The sequence below is a fragment of the Petromyzon marinus genome, chromosome 6 (genome assembly GCF_048934315.1).
Source record: "Petromyzon marinus isolate PM22_M1 ecotype Great Lakes invasive population chromosome 6, UKy_Petmar_22M1.pri1.0, whole genome shotgun sequence".
Lineage (NCBI taxonomy): Eukaryota > Metazoa > Chordata > Hyperoartia > Petromyzontiformes > Petromyzontidae > Petromyzon > Petromyzon marinus.
The window spans coordinates 7,154,169-7,172,969 of record NC_133672.1 but is presented as its reverse complement, the minus strand read 5'-3'; the positions used below and the strand labels follow the sequence as shown (position 1 = coordinate 7,172,969).

At 46.4% G+C, this 18,801-nt stretch overlaps 1 protein-coding gene across 1 annotated transcript; it reads right to left on the bottom strand.

Moving 5' to 3' along the window:
- Window positions 1–4,452: 4,452 nt before the first annotated feature.
- Window positions 4,453–8,666, bottom strand: LOC116939741 (glycine receptor subunit alpha-4-like). The gene is made up of 4 exons (XM_076064952.1): window positions 8,529–8,666; window positions 8,024–8,091; window positions 6,198–7,306; window positions 4,453–4,895 (listed from the first exon to the last, which is right to left on the bottom strand). The coding sequence occupies exons 1-3, from the start codon at window positions 8,584–8,586 to the stop codon at window positions 7,067–7,069; spliced, it is 366 nt and encodes a 121-aa protein (XP_075921067.1). The 5' UTR covers window positions 8,587–8,666; the 3' UTR covers window positions 4,453–4,895; window positions 6,198–7,066.
- Between the last annotated feature and the right edge of the window lie 10,135 nt (window positions 8,667–18,801).

The following is an 18,801-nucleotide window of genomic DNA, read 5'->3' as shown; positions in this document are numbered from 1 at the left end:
CATGGATTCTGGCTTAGCAATCATTGGAAGGATTTGATAAACCATTTCGGGTCTTAATTGATTGTTCAAGCATACGGTGGCTTTCAGACCGCATCCATTATTTTCGTCTCCCCCCTCCTCTTTTCCGAACATAGATGGACTCGTCCATCTGAACAAACTGTCAAATCGCTCTCCGTGGTGCTAACGTTAAAAATAACCGCCACTTTTTTTCAAATTTTCTTGCTGTGGTTTTCACACCTGATGATGATTGCTTGTGTTGCAGTCGAAACGTCGTGAGAATTTTATTGTTTTATATTTTTATTGTTTCCCTTCTACGTGACTTTACCGAAAGAACCAAGAATATGATCATTTCTTTGTCAGTGGGCAAACGTACAAAATCAGCAGGGGATCAAATACTTTTTTCCCTCACTGTATATGCCTTACATGTACACGCGTGGTCACAAACACGTGTACATATATATAACCATCTAGAGGCAGCCAAGAATAATCACGTTAAACTAACCTGGGGATTATCTCAACTCCCCAGTATCATGGGCAAATCGTACAAGGTGAATGTATCTGTGGTTACCGTTTATGCGCACGTGTCCTGTTCCCAGCTTTTCAGAATGTTCATGAGAATGGTCATGGAATAGGATATAGCAGAGTTACCTCTGAGATCCCTTCGAATGATCTACGGTCCAGAAAGTAGGAGGCAGCACTTTCCCATATGCTCTACATGTGAGAGCAACATTCATCGCATGACAGTCGAACCTATATTTTATATTCTCAGAGCTGGAACTTAAGGCACATGAAGCATAAAACCACAGTTAATGTGATGGTCATTTAAAACTGGACTTTAACCAGGTTTCATCAAAGGTGGCTGCCCGAGTTCGAACCCAGGACCTCGGCACTATGATCTCTGAGCTGCCGGAATGGACATAGGGGAGGCATTAACACGGGCCTATCACTTTCTTTCTTTCTTTTGTGTCAACATTAATATCGTTCCGACAAAAGAAATATTTGGATTGCAATCAACAATTCACGGGGCCTCGCAGAAAGTGGCATCACTGAGCTCTGCTCCGAGATAGAAACATTGCTCATCGGATCAATCGTCTGAGCAGTCGGTAGTCATAACTTTCAGCACTACGGGTAACACGTGACTGAGGATTTTAATGCGATTGCATGAATAATGATGCGTCAGTGGCCGTGTGTCCGCGTGACCGCAGAGTGCACTCACCAAGTACATGTTTTTCATATCAAACGAGTGTAAGGAGGGTGTTTGAAGCAGGATCTATCTGTGTTACTGTGTGGATCAGGAACACAGATAACTAAGCTGCTTTGATAATACATTGTTGGGAACGGTGTCTGTGATGGATGCAATGCATTTTGTGTGGGGGGGGGGGGGGAAACAGGATAAGCAATGCAGAAGTCGGGAAGAGAACGCGGCAGGTGAGTGCTGTAGACAGTATCAGGTGAAACGGTTCTGCTGGATAATACGTGTGTCCAGGATGGTGGAGGGCCAATTAACAACACAGACATTGTAATGGTCTCCACGAGTCCAGCAAACAAGGGGAAGAGAAGACCTGAGGCCACAGGGCGGGAGACTGTCAGGGCAGATATTTGGAGATCGCGTGTCTACTGTGTAGAGAGCGAAAGTAAGGTTGTGGTGGCATCGGCGGCTTTGACCATGATCACCTCTTAATGGTTTGCATGCTACTGTCTGGTTGAGGACACCATAATGAAGCCACCACTTGTCGCGAATGGGGGTTAGAGGGACCATATTTTGGGCTCAACGCAGATGGATGAATAACGACGGAAAGAAGCAGACGAGACGAACTCACACACGCACACGGAGACATACGTTGAACGTCGTGTGGGACCCTAAATTTGTGTGTAGGGGGGGGGTGTCGCTGTGCAGCTGCACGCGCTGAGCACGAGCGGCACCGGACCTCGTGTTTGGATCGAAGACACCTCTCGTGTCGCTCTCACCGCGCGGCCCAGCGCGGTTCTAGTGGAAGGAGAGCTTCAGGTAGATTACCCAGTAGAAGATGTTGAAAATCATGAAGACGGTTGGGAAGATGACGCGGGAAATATAGTCGATCCGACGAGCGTGCAGCAAAGACTGGTAGCGCCATTCTTCATCGCTCACCTACACAGGGACATGAACACACCACGCCTCACACACCTTGCCGTACATTTCTATTTTGACTCACGTGCACTCTCGTGGCATTATTCTCATCTCGACGGCTATTCGTGTAAAAAACCCCGGGCTTGCCCTGCGACCGACAATCCCTCTCTGGCCTATGGCGTTGTGGCCGCCTGACAGAGGACACGTTCGCGTGCCGATGTCGCTTCCACTCTATCGGAAGCTGAAACGTATTTGTAACATTTTGCAAAACAACCCCCCACCTCTCCCTTGGTGCCATGGTCGCCGTCGTGATGGCTGGGGCTGATTCCGTGTCGTCTGGTGGCCATGTTCACAGCGGCAAACTCCAGTAGGGCAGAAAATACGAACACCTGGCATGCACCCATCCACACGTCGATGGCTTTGATGTAGGACACCTGGGAGGACAAGTCACAATGCGTATTGTTAAACCAACACAATTCTCACAATTGCCTTCTTTGTATTTGACGGATACCTGTCAAATAATCACTCAACACGCCTCTTGATGAGTTTAACTCGTAGGCTTTTGCGCCTTTTAATGTTTCTGTAACTTAATTTTACGAAGAACGGTTGTTTTAATGTATTTGTCCGAGCTGAATTTTGTTTCAAGAAATGTCTTTCATTTATTATTTATTCGTGTTTGTGTACTGCTTCGATCCCCTCTGTTATGTGGTTGTTTTACCACTGTTTTCTAGTTGCCGTATTATTGTATTTATATTATTGCTCTTGTAATTTTGGTGACCCAAGTTACTCTGGCAAATTAGACTTCCCTGGTCACTTGAGTTACCACCTGGCTAAACAAAATACACTTAGATGTAAGTGGAGATGTGGGTGTGGATGGAGTGGCTCTGTGCTTTGTTGGAATGGACATTTTTTTTACACAGTTACTGACCACATGGCCCAAAGGCCCCAGCGTGTGAAGCGGTCAGCAAAACAACTGAGGTCATCTGTTGAGGTCATCTGTCCTGACACTGAAGCTCGAGGGCCTCAGTGACCCGGAAAAACCCCACTAGAGAATGACACCCTTGGCAGGCACATCGTACATCTTCACCCTTCCCCGTTTCGAGACGTCTGCAAGTTGCAGGGTAGGTCCCGTGAACAAGCAAGCGGTTAGCGTGAATTTTCTTCTTTTTTTTAAATCATAGTGCCGCTGTATTTAAATACATTGTACTCACTGCAGAGAAGTGTAGTGACACGACCACACTCTATGATAACTGTCGACAAACTGTACCACACACCCTTCCACATGGCCTTTTTACTAAAAACTGATGACGTATACATACGTATACATACGTCATCGAAATGTGAAAGGGTTAATCAGGGCCCTTAGAGGTTCCTCGAGCCCCAGGGCAATATGTCACATAGGGCCCCTTATTCTACCATCCACAAGCACGTTGTGGGGCCCTGTTTTGTGTGAGGCCCAGGGCAAATTTCCTCTTTTGCCTTTCCACCCTCCTTCTTCCTCTGGGTGGCCCTGATCTTCATAACAGCCACGAGTAAAGTTGATTTGTATCGTAATCACATAGCACCTTGGGCAGGGCGGCATTCGCTGAGGTCATCTGCGTGGTGACGGTGAGGATGGTGGTGATCCCCAGGCCCACGCGGGCCGGCGCGGCCTCCACGTTGAGCCAGAACGAGAGCCAGGAGATGATGACCAGGAGGCAGCTGGGTATGTAGACCTGGATGAGGTAGTAGCCCATGTCTCGGTCCAGGAAAAATGTGGCCTTGACGCAGGAGAATGTACCTGTAAGAAGCCAGATGGCATCATCATTATCGGCATCTTTACGTCGATCTCACCATGGGCAATTTATAATTATAAGCAAAAGGAAAAATTCACAATGTATTTCCTGCTCAAACATGTATGTGGAGAGATTAATCTGCTCTTTAAAGTCCTCAAGCAGCGGTGGAAATTTCGATTGTGCTCGGGAAATGTCGGCAAAGCTCACAAATACACAACATAAATAATTACTTATTTTTGGGTTAGGTCGCACAAACAATCCAACCAAATTCTTGTCGTTAAGGTCCAACACTAAGGCCAAACACAAACAATGTACACCTAGAGCACAAGCGTTTAGGAGTGCGCCGATTATCACCGTTTCAGCTCACTGGGAAGTTGAAAAACAATTCTCACAACCAATTTAATAAATTAGATAAGCAACATTTAGTTTTAATTTGTGACAAACATTATCAGGACATGACCCAGGAAGTCATACTCCCTGGGTCATGTGCTGCATTTCCATCTGTCTCTCTCAGTAAATAAAAACATGGAGACATTAAAAAAATAATATTTGCCAAAATAGGTGGGAAAACAAAATCAAACATGGCTCAATATTACTTACCTGTGAGAACCTAAGGGTTAAGTTACATGAGATAAAGTGACAGCCTCGCTAACACTGCAGTGAATAGGGGCATGGACATATGATGTCTGTGTATTTTGGCTTAAGTATCCTGGGCGGGCAAAGGGGGTTGGGAAGGTGGGTGTGGGGACCCGTGCGTGGTCTTGACGGTCTTGATGCCATCAATGTTGAGTACCGCTGGGTTAAAAGCAAACGACGTGACGTTCATCCCCGTGCACGTTTGTCGTGTTGAGCCGAACGAACTGCTTCGTACTCACCGTACGTGTACTCCTTCGTGCATTCACCGAGGAACGTTTCGTTAGAGAGTGTGAATTTCGGGGTTGAAACGCCAGCGCCGAAACTCACGGGCTCCGTGTCATTCCACTGGAATATCAGGTCATTCGTTGTATATCCATCTGAAAGTGCACAATGAAAGTTACGGTTTTTTCAACCGGATTTCATCGTAAAAGGGGACGATGATGCTACGTATATTCCAACGATGTCATTTTGGGGTTATTTTCAACAAAACTGACGATGACGTTGGCGCACAACGGTTTCCTCTTACGAATGGCATCACGGAACCTTTAACGTCCACCGTGAAGCAGAAGGAGTGTATTTATTTTATACGCATAATTAAACAGGACGGCTGCTCTGTAATTTAACTTCCGCAACGAGCGGCCTCCGCTGAGTCATGCCACTGATGAGAGCCATAAACAACACGAGGACACACCCCAGGATGAGGAAACTGGGGCCCAGCAATGAATCCCAGGGCAGCCCCTCGCCAGAAGCAGCCAGGGCAGCCAAAGCAGCTCACACAAGCGGAGTATAACGTTTCATGAGGGCGTGAAGCTGTGTCTTTATGTTTACCAATAATTCCAATTCTGCTATTGGCTTCATGTCATGAGACAAGGACATTTTATTGGGACCTCTGCAGCTACCCATGCAACAGCCCATGTGTCAGAGAAAGTGCCTAAAAGCGTGAGACGTTTGGCATCCACACTTGGTACACGTGGCCTGTGGAGGTTGTTAGTCGCAAGCTGGGAAAGGCCGAGCTGGAATAGGCCGAGCTGGATTAGACCAAATTGGAAGAGGCCAGATGAAGCGACAAACCAAAGTTTATGTTACGGTGTTTCTGTGTGCACTAGTCGAAAACTGGATAGGGACTTTCAACTCGCTACACATGAGAACCCAGTTTAATTGCAGGAACTCAGCGGTGCCACCTCATTGCTCTGGGCCATGAAGCCACCTCCAATGTAGGTTTATTTAATCACATATCATTCTTAAAACGTTTGCAATTTTTACGCAATTTGATCCCAATTGCACCATTGCCATCGCGTCAGGTGACGGCTGAACCCATTATGCATCTCGCAGAGCAGTGCGATGCTGCGTGTGAAGAGAGGGAAACCGGATATCACAGAGCTACCTCCGAGGTCCCTTCAAGTGACCTCTGCTCCACACAGTAGAGGGCAGTATTTTTCCACCCACTCTGCATACGAGAGTAACTTTCATCGTATGACAGTGAAACCGATATCTACATTTCAGGGCTGGAATTTAGCCAAATTAGTTGCGTTGGCTAATTTGGCTCAACTCGTTTCACCTGAGAACCCACTTTGAATCATGACTGGGCGACTAAAACCTGGATTGGAACCCAGGATCTCAGCGATGTCAGCCGGCCACCTGCTATGCGATGATATATTGTTTAATGTGCTTTCACTCACAGCTCTCAAGATAGATGCTGCAATATTGTGCATCCATGGGATAAACCTCCAGACTCATGGGGCACGCAAGTACGAGAGACAATCTGAAACACAGAAAACATGTTATCCACATGGCAAACGTATACATATATTTAAAATAAAATAAACATAGATATATACGACAGTGATCCACTTAGTATATCGATTCAATGAACATAGTGTATTTCTTGGACAAAATTAACATAATTTCCCTCTTTAAACCTTTGTGGTGGTGCTTTTGCCTCGGGTGGAAGGTTAATGACCGTTATTTTATAAGTGTGCATGGCCACTATAGCACACTCCGACCGCGTGGTTCAGAGATAGAGCAAGTTGCTTGCAAGCGGAAGGTTCCGAATTCAAATCCCGGGTTGATAAACTCATCAGAGAGATGAACCGAAGCAAAGCCAGGACACAAAAAATTAAATTAACCGGTTATTTATCTGAATTTAAACCGACAACATAACCAAAATTGCATTTGGTGCTCCAGGATTACGCTCCCATAAATGAATTTGGCTACATATCTTAACTGGTTCAATAAATGGTTGGGGTTTTAAAAGTTAAATTGGCCTTGATCACTCAGCACTGTCATCTCAGGAGAGGACATCGCCACCGTGGTAGCTCAGAGGTAGAGCGACCGGCTCTTAAGTGGAAAGGTCTAGAGTTCAAATTCTCATAAAGTTTGACTTAGCCCCACCAGGATTTGAACTCGCAACCTTCCAATTGCGAGCCACTTGCTGTACCGCTGAGCCACCAGGCCAGTTACCAGCTGATACATTCTGACGATTGTTGGAATACATTCCCCCCCTTATTTGCCAGATGCCAAAAACCTCAGTCTTTCCCACCCAGAGAGCTCACCTCACGGAGTAGAACACGTCCCCATTTCTGAACACTCTCAGCATTTTGTTGTCCGTGGTGACGGTGTGGAAGGCTGCACTCTTCTCGTTTTCAAAGAAGAGGTCAGGCTTCCACACGGAGTCAACAAAACTGTTCCCAAGATCCAAGAAGTCAGTGTTGTACTCGATGCTCTTCAAGACGTTCAGGATGCGGGGGTCATTCCAAGTCTGACGCAGGAAAATGTTGATGCTGTAATCCTAGGGAATAATAAGGCCACCGTTATTTTATTAAAGACGTTCGTCATTAGCAATGTTTTAATTACCAACACCACGTTCACCATCACCATCCACTGGACACCACATATCTGTCAACCCTTTATCAGTACCTACCTTATTACAGACCAATTCAGACCTTATTGGTCACCCTGTACCCTTATAAATCTCAACGTTCATCCTACAAAGTCCCATCACAAGTTAAAAATACAAATAAAAAGAAAAAAAAAACTAAAACCAAATGTTGCCCTTATTGAAACGGCTATACGCCGTATGTACCTGAAAACTCAATTTGCCTATACAATAATACGGGTAAACTGTATGGGTTGACAGGTATGTATATATAATCTTGTTGATCATACATAATAACAACACCACCACGGTGGCTAAAGGGTGCGTCGACCCCGAGGAAGACGTTGTGGCTCATATTCCAGCCTCGCTGAGGACGGCACGCGTTCAAAGAAACGAACGCATACGTGGAGTTACAACAACGTCCATTGAGATCGAAACGCCATCATGGCCAAGGGCATCATCGTAGCCACTGCTCGTCGCTACCACCATCGCTTCACAGTAGGAGACGCGCAACCAACATAAGATCCCACTGAGTCCAGATCGCGAAAAAATATTGCGGAGTTTGTGTACATTGCGAATGTTTGTGACGTCATACGTCACGTGAAGGAACGTCACCGCCTCCCGACTCACCATGGTCGCCTCTTCGACGGGCCCAAAGCCCTTCACCAAAATGCTGCAGTTTACGACAACGGGAGGCCCTACCATTCAAACAGAAAATAAATAAAAACAAATTCATAACCAAGCGCACACAATTACAGGGTGCTTCAAAAAGATATTAACATTTTTTAGTGTACTTTCGTTTTTCATGGAAAAAGAACGGATATCACACTGTAACATGATAACAAATGTATGTTAAAAGCTTCAAAAATTCAAAGAGTCTCCAGTTCAGCGATTCTACACTTGCTCTATTACTATAGTACTATACCACCTACATTTATGAACGACTGGGTGTTTAAGGTTAGCGATTTGCCGTATGATCTGGCTGTATAGCAAATGAAAAAAGAACATTACTTTACTATGCAAGTTACAAAAAATGTGTGTTTTAATATTAATGTTTTGTTTTTAATATAGGGCCCCTCTATAACACGAGCTTCATCCGGCGGCACTCGGGAGGCCAGCGGCTCCTCTCTCTCACCGTCCACGTTGGGCCGCATGCGGCTGTCGTAGCCCGTGTCGCGGATCACGTTGTCCATGGACAGGAAGGGCGACGGTTTGTTGTTGTTGTTGTTGCTCGAGTTCCCAGGCGCCTGGGCCGAGAGGCTGGAGACTCGGAAGAGACGCGACCGAGCTGTTACACATCCGTAGCCGCCGCCATGAACTTCTCGACCACCGTGTAGGTTTAACAGACTGTTGGGGCAAGTGCTATGAAGGAAGGCACGGCACGCGAGGGGGTGGGTGGCCAACACCACGCCCGGCCGCCTTTGTCTTCCCAGTGGCGATGTTTACACACCGCACCAAGTACTCATTTGAGGCTGAGTCGACCTAGGGGAGGCCCAGGACCGGTTCAAATGATCGTCACTGGGTGTTGGTGGCCGTGAGCGGGAAATCGAACCCCAGTCGCCAGGTTCGTAGCGCAGCGTAGCGCTAACCGCAACACCACCGCTCCCCACACACACACACACGCGTTAGAAACCGTGGTACTCAACCTTGCTGGACCCGCTCAACCCACTGTCAACGTTCACACAGTGACCACTGTCAACGCTCACACAGTGACCACTGTTAACGCTCACACAGTGATCACACTCTCGGAGTAAGCATGTACGCTAATATAACATGTTTCCAAATGAACACTACGTTTTCCAAAGGGGCTGTAAAAAAAAAAGTTAAATAAAAATCCGTACAATTTATATATACATTAACTTGTGTTTCTGAGACTTACAATAAAGAGTTGTGCAATGGACAGGGATAATTGTCGTGTTTTGTGTAGCAGCAGCAACAAAACAGAACTGTTGTATCTACAAAAGTTGAGCGGACCACGTCTCACGCACGGCCTTGCGGCCGAGCAATGGCCCACGAAATTAGACGTTGAGATCTACTGCAGAAGACAACTCTTGAGACACCGAGGCCACCTCGCAGGGCTGCGACGTCTCCACACTCCTCGCATCCACTCCTTCCCATACTCAACTTGCAAATGCAAGCAAGCCTGTATCTGCTGATGAGACACTGAATGCGTTAAACCAATGCAGCTGAAGACAAAATGCTTTCCCAGGAGGCCGTGTGGCCGATGGGATGTTCCAAATATAAAGTGGTATGTACTTTTGAACGTGGAGACACAGATACGGGAAAGAGGCGAATGTTCTGATCATTTATTTTGGTTGTATTAAATGGCATCACATGCCCTGCGGTGTTCCACTCACGGGATTCATAGCCAATTTTAATTTATTTTCCCTCTAATGTTATCATTGCACACAGTTTGTTATTGCCACGAAGGGTATGTCACGTTATCACTTATGCCACTTTTCATAACAAGAGTAACTACAATTTGTGGCCCATTCTGGTGACTTGTAGTCACTTTGACAGACATAAACTAAACATTTTTTTTATTTCATCAGGTAAGGCCCACTGAGCTGTATAGCTATTTTTTCAGAAGCGACCTGGCCATAAATGATAGCTCATCGAAGTGGCTCACCGTGTAGAAATGTATTTCAGCGAAGTACTTTAAACGCACGTTTCTAAATTGGGAGAGAAACACCGGAGGACCCGGAGAAAAATCCACGCGACCACGGGGAGAGAGACATTCAAACTACAAATATACAGCGCGTCCGGATCTGGATCGAACCCTGTTTACCAGGCGAGGTAGTTAACATCTCGTCACCGCAGTGATGTCTCAGATGGGGTTTGCTTTACCCTCTCCATTCACCGGAGCATACCAACTTAATGCACTTTTTTCCGCCCATTTAAACAACTCGAGATTTAATACACGGTTAAAAACGTGTAGTAATAACGATGTCTTGATGACCAACACTACAGGCCTATGTAGCCCTTTCGCGATTGTGCCGTATAGCTCTGTGATGCGTTTTCGGGTTGACATGCGTGTTTCCCGGGATGATGTCCGACGTTTGAATTAGGTTCCTGGAGAAGCTCCAATGCGGGCACGGTGGAGCGGAATGTTCAGTTCCTCAAGATTCTTCTGAGCACATGGAGCGAAACGTCGGATATCGTGCCCAAAAATACGCAATACAACCCAAAAAACCCATCATAAAACAAATAAAAAGGCAGTGATTTCCTGGGGAAAAATTTACCATGAAAGCAACGCCCATATCCTATCAACAGCCCTGAACCGGTGCTCAACATTCCACAGTCATATGGCGGGGGCGAGGCTACCTATAGGACAACCAGTAGAGACTTACATACATACCATCATTGTGAGAGAAACTGTCTAGTATGGGTGTGGTAATGGGAATACGACGACGCAGTGTGGTCTCTATCGTTGTTGTTATATTCTTTAAAAAAATCACTCTATTTTTTATTATCATTTTCCTATCTACGTGATTTTACCGAAAGAACCAAACAATATGAATTCCTGCAGTCACGAAAGTTTTAAGTCAGTTGTTGTTGTTGTTCTGTTACCTAAAGAGAGAGATGAACCACGCCGAGACGCACAGCACGGCCACGCCAGCCATCCTCCTCGCCGCCTCCAAGCCCTCGTCAGCGCGACGCGACCGGCGCCACGTGTTAATATACCTCGCGACCCCTGAAGCCCCATGGGCTCAGCTCAGTCTCCACCCATCTCCGCCCGTCGCGGTTCAAGCTCCGGGGCCACCCGGGTTAACACCGCTGGTGTTTAACCAGTAACTCAACACGCCGTCTGCTTCACAGTGGATCTTAACGATCCAGTGGCGTCATTAGAAAAAGAGCAGTGGGCCATTGCGTGCAGGGGTCACGGTCCGAATCTGTCAAATTTGAAAAATTACCTTAACATTACTCGATATGGGATTTGCGCATAGCAACATCGCCTCCTACTGATACATTACTGCAGACCGTGTATTTGAAAAGAAGTAGTGCCTTCCTTCGTGATAAAAGCACTGCGCTATGAGCGTGATAGCGTGAGTACTTATGGTTTAATTTCAGCTCCAGCCGTCAGCGAGAGACAAGGCGACTCGGAATTGCAATAAGTGCTTGATGTCAGCTGGAAGAGTCCAGAACAGTTAAAATCTCTGTCCCGGAAGTTACTTTGGCATGGAATATCCATCTCGCCTTTTTCTGTCCTCACGCTACTTAAAAACAAGCTCGTATCATTCTAAGAATCCAGGACTTAATCATATTCCGGAAGCTGTGTATAATTACGGGCGAATATGGTTATTATTGATAGGCGTATGTTGCACTCAAGTGGTAGTGCCTTCCACCAATGATCTCTGGTCCGAGTCAGATTAACAGCATTCTGGAAAATATGGAGTGAAAAAAAGAACAACCAGCGACTGTGATGCTTCGAGTGATGCGACGTAGCCGGGCCTGGAGAATTCACTTAAACTCTCATCCGTCAATCACACGGTGTGGCGCTCAAAGAGAAAATATAAAATAGGTGACGTTTCAGGAAATGAGCTTACGAGAGAATCTGCCAAATGTTCATCGTGATGATATCTAACGAAAGTTCGTGTTTACTAAAACCAAGGCAGAAAAAAAAGCACGCACACGCATGGATTCTGTAACGTTTCTCATACGTATGACATAGCAGGTAGCGTGCATTCATTACGACAAAAAATACTCCGGAAGACAATCACACGTTGGAAAACGTTACAGAATACACGCATGTGCAAGATATTTAGGTTGACTTTAATAAAGATGTAATTGTGCCGCGTATCCTGTTGTTCACTTTTGATATTGGATCAGTGGACGTATCGCAGATTGCCTTTCAGCGTGAATTGTTGGCGATACTATTTGCACTTGATAAGTGCGACCTTGGTAATGGGGCCCAATGTGAGCGGTGAAAAGAGCAGCTGCCACAAAACAAACGAGGGGCGTGCGTCGTGTCTGAAGCGAGCACGTGTCAGCAGCAGCAGCATCCGCAGCACCTGCTGCCCGTTAGTGTTTGCGTCGGGCTTAAGAGAGGCGCTATCTTGTTATTATTATTATCCGCTTTCGAGTGCTCACTCTGGCCAGAGGCAGTTATTGAAGGCGTGCTGATAGACAGACGCAATTAAACATCCAGCTACGGGCATATTTGCAAGCTTCGCCCCGAGCGCACCACACACACACAGCACTCTGGGCACCAGATACGTTGGGATATTTTATTTTTCAAAATACGGAGCAGAGGACATTTGCAGGAATGTGGTGTTCTTAATGAAAGTGTAATTAAACACATCACTCGATCCTGTGGTGTGTGTGGACTATTGCACATTACCCGCAGTCTTCTTCACAGAACCCGCGCCGTCATTTAAAAAAATGACGAATTTCACCGCAAATGACTTGATTTGACAAAGAAGCGCATTGCAACATCCGCTTCATCCCGCGACAACTTGGCAGGACCCACCTGAACGAGTCTCGAGAGCGAGGCTTTACGGGGCACGCAAGTCTACAATAACGATAACTCGTCTTTGGTTCTTCGGGTAAAGTCACGTAGAATGAGAATAAAATAATAAATTGATCAAATAAAATAACACAATAATATTCTCACGACGTTTCGGCCACAATACAAGCGGCCTTCATCAGGTGAAGGGACGAGACTGTCTGGAGGACAGCGCTGGATAACGTTTACTGCCGCGCAAAAAGCCCACCCAGCTCACGGGCGGGGCAGAAGTGGCTCCGACTTAAACGACACGGGGTGGGGGGGGGGGGGTTGGGGGGGGCATTGCAGGGTGGCCACACGTGGCTCGTGTGGCCAAACCACGAGGACGGCCACGTCCCGACATCTTCCCAGACGAGGCCCCTCGCAGAGGCGCGAGTCAGGCGCGTGTTCTACAACGAAACCGCGAGCGATGAGAATGGGTACAAATAAGAGCGCGTATGCTCAACGTGGAGGTTTTCTCCACAAATCTGGCTATCGCCTGATGAAGCTAGTTGTAAATACTGGCGAAACGTCGCACTCAGATTGTAAATGTTGTGGCTTTGCTCTCCAACACACCGGTGTGCTGTACTGGTGACGAAGTGGTATGTTATCTTTACGTGACAAACCTTACTAATTGGCTGTGTCGGGTGGCGGCGGGTTTAACGACACGTTTATATATTTACGTGATCGAACCCCCCAAAAAAGAGCTGTATTATGAAAGAGCAAGGATGTGCCCACGAATCTGGTGGCCATGCTGCTGCACGTGGCCTTCGATCCCTGCGCTTTTGAGGGAAGGGGAAAGGGGTTACTCTTTGGATCTTTTGGTGAAGTCACGTGGAAAGAAAATAAATTAAAGAAATTCAATCATAATAGAATACATTATTATTATGGTATTCTATTATTAATGTTTACATTTATTTTCTTTCTACGTGACTTTACCGAAAGAACCAAAGAGTAATTCCTGCAGTCACGAAAGCTTCGAATCGGGAAAGGGGTTGTTGGATCACACGGAGTCGTCACCATCCGAGCTTGCCAGGGTATGGAAGTACAGCAATTGTATTAATTTCCATCTGTATTCAATCTGTGCAGAAGACTGAGTGTTACCCCCCGCTCGCACACGTAGGTTTTCTCCGCGGACTCCGATATTTTTCCACGCTTACAAACACTGTTTAATGGAGTTATCCAAACACCCCCCAATATAGGAACACAGAACCATAGGCAATTATTGGCATCCGTTCTAGCTGCCATCCGGCGCGTCTGTAGTTACTCGTGCCTCTGTGCGCGACAAATTCCACAGCGTTTTGAGATGCAATCTGCATGATAACGCTCTGTAAACCAAGAAATGCATTATGACTTAAAGTGGAAAACAATCTATTTGGGAAGGCAGAACTATAACATGGAAGAAGGTTACTTTAAAATGTTAAGCGTGCCATGTCTTGTTCGGTGACAGCATACCCTCATGTATACATGAACGCCCTGAAATGCGTACATCAGGTCAGTGAAAACACGTGTCATCCGCACGTGTCATCCGGTTACCCGACACACACGGCCCATTAGGTCCGCGGTAATCCAATGTGATAGCAGCACACCAAAGTAAATGTTGCAGGGCTTCCATGTTACGGTCATTAATCACTTTAATTTCATGAAAAACATAATGTTACACAACAAATACAGACAGTACGTCTCCTTCCCATATGTCTCTCTACAATCAAATGTTTTTTCTTTTAATACCAACCAGCCACACGACCTTCTGAAAATGAACTTTCGGCCAATATAATAATACATCATCGTGTGAACTTGTAGCACACACAGTATTCGCTCCCTCTCAGAGAGAGAACGATTCAGAAGCGCGAGGAGGAAGCACAGACAAACGGGAAGGCAGTCAGGCAATGGACCGGCGCAAACACTCGTCCACGCTCTGCGGTCCTCTATATATGTGTAGTAACACAGCGCCGACTGCTGTCCAGCAGCGGCAACTGCGGTGGACAGTTAGCGCACACGCCGTCGAGCAAATACACGGGTGTGTGTGCCGGCAGGGCGGAAGAACTGGGGTAAGGGTCACGGAAGACCTCATCGGGAAGCCCCTGGAACCCCCTAGTGGGTTCGAGAAGGGAGGCGCGGCCAGGGCGGAGCCAGGCCACGCCGAGTAGGATAAAAGCAGCGGAGATCGAGGAGCTCCGGACTGACGGTTCTGGGAGTGGACTCGTCTCGCCGTCGCCGCCGCTTTCGCCCGATAATTGCGCGGCCGGACAGCGGTTGGCTGTGTCGGTCAACGCCGTTGGTGTGACGCGGTCAGGGTTGTGTCTAGGCCAGGCTGTACGGCCACGTGGCCGAGAGAGGAGGCGATCCTTTGTGTGAACGGCCGGAAGGGTGTTACAATAAAAGAAGGTGCCTCCTGCGACTGCCTCGTCTCCGACTTGTGCTACACTACATATGTAAAGATGTTTTCAGCAAAATTACGTGTTTATATGTGGGGGGGGGGGGGGGGGGCGGGGAAACCAGAGCACCCGGAGAAAACCAACGCGTGCGAGGGGGCAACACTCAAACAGAAGGGACAGGTGACATTCGTCCACAATTTGCTGTGCCGTTTTCTCCTGGCCAAGTAAGGATATGGGGTACTTCGACGCCCACGGGAAAGGAGTTTCGCAACATTTGCGTGATCCACCAACCCTCACTGCCTCCACAGTGCCGGGTTACGGGCGTGCATAACCGCCACCGGGGGGCGGTCGTGGTGGTGCACGGGTCCTTGGATATAAACGTCTGGAAGTTCACCAGCATTGGGATAAGAAAGCACGAATGTCGAAACCGGTCCGGAGTTTGCCTGTGCTGAACCATAACTGCAGAGAGAAAAAAAACAGTCACTCCCAGACACGGTGTGGGTTGTTGTAAATGAACACTCGCACTTTTTTACGTGGAGACACAACCTTGGCAAAGACATCGCGTCGCCACTTTGCTGCGTTGTTCACTCCACGTCACTCGGCCTTAAGATTTACATTGAACTGCCCATATAGGACTCACCACTGTGATCTCTACATTGGGTCAAACTTAACATCTCTTAATGTTCGACGGCTTGTACACCAGATCTTATTTATTCCCGATGTACTTACAAAAAAATTCGCAGACTACCTGCTGGATCTCCTTTCTGTTTCAAAGAACAAATTGACCTCAGGTCTTCGCTCATCTACCAGCTTCACATTCCCTGTTGCCGTACAAAAACCGGAGGAAGGGCCTTTGCTATTGATGCCCCCAGGGTCTGGAATGCTATTGCCAATAAACTGCAACTTGAATCACTACCTATGAGATCTTCACTCAAAACTGCTCAAGAGGAGTTGTACACCCCTAGCTGCCACTGCTATTCAGTGGCCTAAAATAAAATAAAATGTTTCGCTCCGGATGACCGCTGCAAAGTATTATCTGTATTTTTATTTAGTGTGCTGATCTTAAAGGTGATTTGAAACATGTGATACTCCGACTGATGCGCCTGTTGTTTGTGGAGTGACTCATGCAGCCAGCTGTGGCTCTAGGGTTTGGTGTTATATGTTATTTATGTAGTTTATTGTTAAAAATTCGGTCACAGTTCCTATGAGCACTGTTACATTGCATTTATGGCTTTATTTTGGTGATTTCTAAAAGTTTTTTGGTTTGGCCATGTTTTTGTTTATTGTAGTACGGAGTTAGACTGATGGCCTTAATCTAAGTTTTCTTGGTGTTGTTGTTTGACTTGCATCCCACTGGGATTTTTGCACACAGCGTTGGTGTACGGTGCTAATTCAGGAATATTTTGATGTTTTTTTCTGGATTTTCTGTTTGCACATGCACAAAGTCACTTTAAGATGTTTTCTTGTTCATGTTTTTGTTTTTTTTTTGTTTGTTGCGGTTGCACCCGATTCAAGAGCCGAATGGCTCACAGGGCTATACCAAAATAAATGAAACTATGAAAACTAAACTATGAAACGTCCGGGTCCGTGGCTCTTTCGCGCTATGTTGCGCCTTGCGTTTTGACCGCGTGGCTTCACAATCACGGCGCGCGGTTCGTCTGATTCATTAACCAAATAAAGACAGAAGCGTCCGTGCCTTTTGCGGTACATAAGCGTCGCTCTCCACGCAATTGTTGCTTTTTTTCTCTCTCGGCAACAAACGGCACCGCGCATTGAAGACGATAACGATAATAGCAAGGAAGGTTGAGCCTGTGAGGACAACAAGTGCATAGTTGCCACGGCCATTTCTCCAAATGCTGAATCTGAATCGGTCGGTCGATCGCTCTCCACCCTCTCCACTGTCCGCAATCGTTTACCCAGGAACTCTATTTGAGGAGGGTCCTGCGAAGTTTTCACAGTAGGGAACTGCGACTGCTGTGTGTCCAAATTAAGTGATTTGCGCATACGTATTTAAATCTGGGTCCAAATAGCCTACGTTTCTGCAGAGAACACGGGATATTGAACGTCCACTGAAGCACACTGCGTGTGTTGACGGTTTAAAAAAGAAACCCAGCAGTATTAACCAGGGTGACATGCAGAACCGAACCGTGAACCTCAATCGACGAACGTGCCACCGCTGGCCTCGTAAAAGGCGAAGTTAAGTTGCAGAGGCCATGACCTGTGCACCAGGTGACCTCCACAGCCCACAGTGACCGCTGTGCGTGGCCTGCAGCAAGAAATTGTTTGTATTCTGGCGCGAGTGGAATTTTAAACGCAATTTTGGTGGTGGCAGGTAAATGTCCTACAATTGCTCACTGGTGGAAGGGCGTTTACAAGAGTGAGCTCCGCAGTGTTTTTGGTCCAATCTTCCACGTCGACCAGACGCGTTGGGAGAGTTGGAAGTACCCCCATTCCCCCCACCTCCCACGATCTGCTCATTCATTTATACTGCTGTGTGGACAGGGGTGGAGCATATTGAAAAACTTGACCGTTGAGCATAATTTCCTTCAGCCTTCACATTTCAAATCACAAAATTCAGGTGTTGATAAGTGTTTAAACTAAAGCACAGCTACAAAACACATTTTAATTTAAGTTTTCGTTTTAATGCAATGGTGATTTATAAACTTGGCCTCTTGACCAACGCTGATTCGAGCTGGTGGTAACTAAGCACATTTACTATCTGTTACAATTCCGAAATGTGATTCACTTCATGAAAATGTTAGCCTTTCTGAACGACTTTGCAATTACATACTATGACATACGCAATATGGTATAAGTGTGCAAGACGTTTATGCAGTCTTTACGTTTGGAGAGACATCATCAAGCAAGCAACGATGAACTTGCCTGTGTGTGACTACACAACGGCATCTACGTGTGTGTGTGTGCACCTGCTCCATACGCCGTCGTTAACACACAGGGAGAAAAAAGGCGACAAGCATGCAGCACAACCCTTTATTACCACATCATAATACTACTAATAATAATAACCTCTATTTTGTAAAGCGCCATTTATATTGAAGTATATCAAAGGGCTCTGCATACAAATAAAACTACACTCCCAAATATAGGTTAAATCAAAGCGAAATAGAAAGCAAATAATAATAACAACAATATCAATGACGACTCTGGTTAGTCCCAATAAAATTAAGAACTGTGATAAAAGCGAAATATAATAGTTGCAGAGTAATCCAAGCGGACAAGAAAAATATGTTTTAATCTTAAGTTACAGGGAAAGCCTGGAGTACAAATAGGTGCCTTTTAAGACGGTGATTTAAAAAGTGAAACAGATTCAGAATCCTCAATGGACCGAGGAAGAGGATTTGACAATCGCGGAGCCTGGTTGCTGAATACTCCTTCTCTCATAGAACAACAATAACACCACCACCACCACCACCACAGTCTTGTCTATGGAATGATGAGTAGACCAGAATCAGCAGACCTAAGTTTTCGCGGTAATACATAAAACTTGAGCAGAACGGTGAGATATCTAGGAACCAGCCAATTGA

What these genes read in the sequence shown, in the direction of transcription:
- LOC116939741 (XM_076064952.1), bottom strand. Translation starts at nt 8,586, where the DNA reads ATGGACAACGTGATCCGCGACACGGGCTACGACAGCCGCATGCGGCCC. An exon ending in CATGCGGCCCAACGTGGACG is followed by an intron (nt 8,092 to 8,528) that starts GTGAGAGAGAGG and finishes TTTGAATGGTAG; the next exon opens with GGCCTCCCGTTGTCGTAAAC. An exon ending in CCGTCGAAGAGGCGACCATG is followed by an intron (nt 7,307 to 8,023) that starts GTGAGTCGGGAG and finishes ATTATTCCCTAG; the next exon opens with GATTACAGCATCAACATTTT.